This window comes from Plectropomus leopardus, unplaced genomic scaffold (assembly GCF_008729295.1).
Source record: "Plectropomus leopardus isolate mb unplaced genomic scaffold, YSFRI_Pleo_2.0 unplaced_scaffold15316, whole genome shotgun sequence".
Taxonomy (NCBI): Eukaryota; Metazoa; Chordata; class Actinopteri; order Perciformes; family Serranidae; genus Plectropomus; species Plectropomus leopardus.
The window spans coordinates 58-2,569 of NW_024616408.1; the positions used below are offsets into that span (position 1 = coordinate 58).

Sequence of the window (2,512 nt, forward strand, 5' to 3'; positions counted from 1 at the left end):
GTGCCTTTTATAAAACATCATTACGTACAGCACCTTAAGATGTTTCTGTGTATAAAATGTGTTATATAAATAAACTTCCCTTACCTTAAACTAATGCAGTTTAATATGACAGCCCTGCAATAAATCCTACCATCATGAAGGTTATAATGTTCACTTTATGTTGAAACTTTTTGAAGTGTGTTTTTGTCATCTGTCGGTTCTATTGCTTTGAGGTTTCATCACATTAACATTAAATTATGAAAATGTATTCACGAGTGAATGTGCTCCCAGAGTTTGCCCTCATTTGGCCATTCTTTTTATACTGCCCATCATGAAACCCACAGCTTCAAAACAACATCTTATGAAGTCACATTTCACATGAACAAAGTGAGTAACTTGAAAACATAAAACAGTGTGTATGGACTGTGTGGATGGATCTGCAGTAGGCGCTCTATTCTTTTTTTAATAAGTGGTGCATATCAATAATGTGTGTGTTGCAACAAAGCCATACGCCATGCACTGGCAGATCTCAGCGTGGTTTTTCATGCAGGTAGAGTTACTATACAGTGCCCTTCTGTGGCAGCATGAACATGTGCAAAAGAAAGGAAAGAAATATCCTTAAAATGTAGAGAAACTTAACTTAGCCGTGCTTTGGATAAGGTAGAGAATAATGTCAGGGTGACAGGGTGTGTGTGTACCTCTGTGTGTGTCTATAAATAAGGGGTTTGGGGTGTGTTAGTATTTGTGAGACCCTTGATGCATGAGCAGACGTGCAGGATGGGTAACAAAGAAAGACAACAAAAAGAGAAGTCTGAAATGGACAAACAGCAACACATGTGCAGACATACACACACTCCTCATGCAGCAGTGTAGTAGAAGCAGCCATGCGGTCAGTGAGCATGTTGTACCTGAGTGCGTAAGCCAGGTAGCTGCTGCGGCTCTTGGCTGACCTGAGCGTGCTGTCCAGGGAGACGGTGGACTCGCCGATACCTGAGCGGTACAGCGGGCCGTCTTCTGTGTAGGTGTTGTTGCAGTTGAGAGAACGCTGAGGAAGGAGGGATGAGAAAATGGAGGAAGGGGGAGGACGGAAAACAGCAAAAAAAAAAATGACTTTGTTTTGTCTGATGAGTTTAGGATTTTTATGCAAACAGTGACAAAAACAAACAAAAATGCATAAAAGATTACATGTAAAATGACATATTTAAAAAAAAAACCCCTAAACTATGAGGCCAAAAAATGTAAAAAAAAAATATAATAAATGTGAGGCCATATTAGTGTACGACTGTTCACTCACTGTGAGCAAAGAGGCTCTTGTGGTGCTGGATTCGTCTGGTACGCTCTTCTTTCCTGTGAAGACGTTCTTTAGGTTTTTCCTCACCTCTTTATTGAAGACCACATGGAAGAAGAAGATGAAAACTCCCTGTGAAGCGAAGGAAAGAGATGTATTACAAACAGGAGAGTAAAAACATGTTGATGATGATTATGAAATAAAATCTTGTCTTGTGTAGTGGCTGTTGAGGTTAAACATAAATCCTGCGTCACCTGCAGAGCGCTGAAGACAGCGAACAGGTAGTGGAAGGTCATTACATCACTGTTGACCGCCATCAGTCCGAGCATCCAGGTAGCACTGATGAGCAGCAGAAGGAGGAAGGCCATTCGCAGTGCAGGACTGAAGAGAGAAAAAGGACATGGATAAGCTTCTCCCAGTGCCAAAAAAAGTTATACTATATATTTCTCCTCTCAGCTGTAGTGCTGTTTATCAGTCTAAATTGTTTTGGATTGAGTTACTGAGAGTTGGAGCTATCGGCTGTAGAAATATCTGTCTTCTCTCCAATATAATGGAACTAGACGCGACTTGGTTTGTGGTTCTCCCAAAAACAGATAACATTAAAAAAATTCAACAGCAATGTCTCTTTCCAGAAATCATGACCTGGTTACTGAAAATAATCCAGACCTTGTTGTGAGCAGTTTCATGTAGGAGCTATTTTCTTTCTACCGACCTGCACCTGTCAACCTTTTCACTGCTCAGAAGGAAGCGTGCATCTGCTCATAAACAAGAGGCTCGTGCTCAGAGACCTTGCCAGTGTGATGTTTACATTAATGGCACCATTGTAGGCTGAGCTGTATCAATAGCCAGCTCAGTGGAGCTGGGTGAGCTAGCAGTAGATGCACGCTTCCTTCTGTGCGGTGATACTGTTGGTGTGTCATTGTCATTGTAGTTACATTCTGTTGAGTTTTTTAAATGTATTCTTTGGCACTTTGAGCATCACAAGCCAAGTGCTATCTAGTTCTGTTATATTTGAGAGAAGGCAGACATCTCCACAGCTGATATCTTCAGCACTCAACAACACACAACAAAACAGTCTAGACTGATAAACAACACTAGAGGTAAGAGGAAAAATATGTTTTTGATTTGGGGTTGAACTGTCCCTTTAACCTTTGGATCTTGTGTTACATGTTAAAATCTAAATGTGACTTACATCGCTCCTGATTTCTCCATGGCCTTCTGCCTGCGACCACATGAAGCCTTTGC

General features: G+C 41.2%; 1 protein-coding gene across 1 annotated transcript; it reads right to left on the minus strand.

Moving 5' to 3' along the window:
* Positions 1-429: 429 nt before the first annotated feature.
* Positions 430-2,502, minus strand: LOC121964346 (cadherin EGF LAG seven-pass G-type receptor 1-like). The gene is made up of 4 exons (XM_042514558.1): positions 2,460-2,502; positions 1,522-1,648; positions 1,274-1,399; positions 430-1,024 (listed from the first exon to the last, which is right to left on the minus strand). Exons 1-4 carry the CDS (start codon positions 2,477-2,479, stop codon positions 653-655), a joined length of 645 nt encoding a protein of 214 aa, XP_042370492.1. The 5' UTR covers positions 2,480-2,502; the 3' UTR covers positions 430-652.
* Positions 2,503-2,512: the final 10 nt, after the last annotated feature.

Bases quoted from the DNA above. Each gene is read 5' to 3' on its own strand.
- LOC121964346 (XM_042514558.1), bottom strand. From the start codon at position 2,479: ATGGAGAAATCAGGAGCGAT. The intron at 1,649-2,459 runs GTAAGTCACATT...TTCTCTCTTCAG, and splicing joins ATGGAGAAATCAGGAGCGAT to TCCTGCACTGCGAATGGCCT. The intron at 1,025-1,273 runs GTGAGTGAACAG...CTCCTTCCTCAG, and splicing joins CAAGAGCCTCTTTGCTCACA to CGTTCTCTCAACTGCAACAA.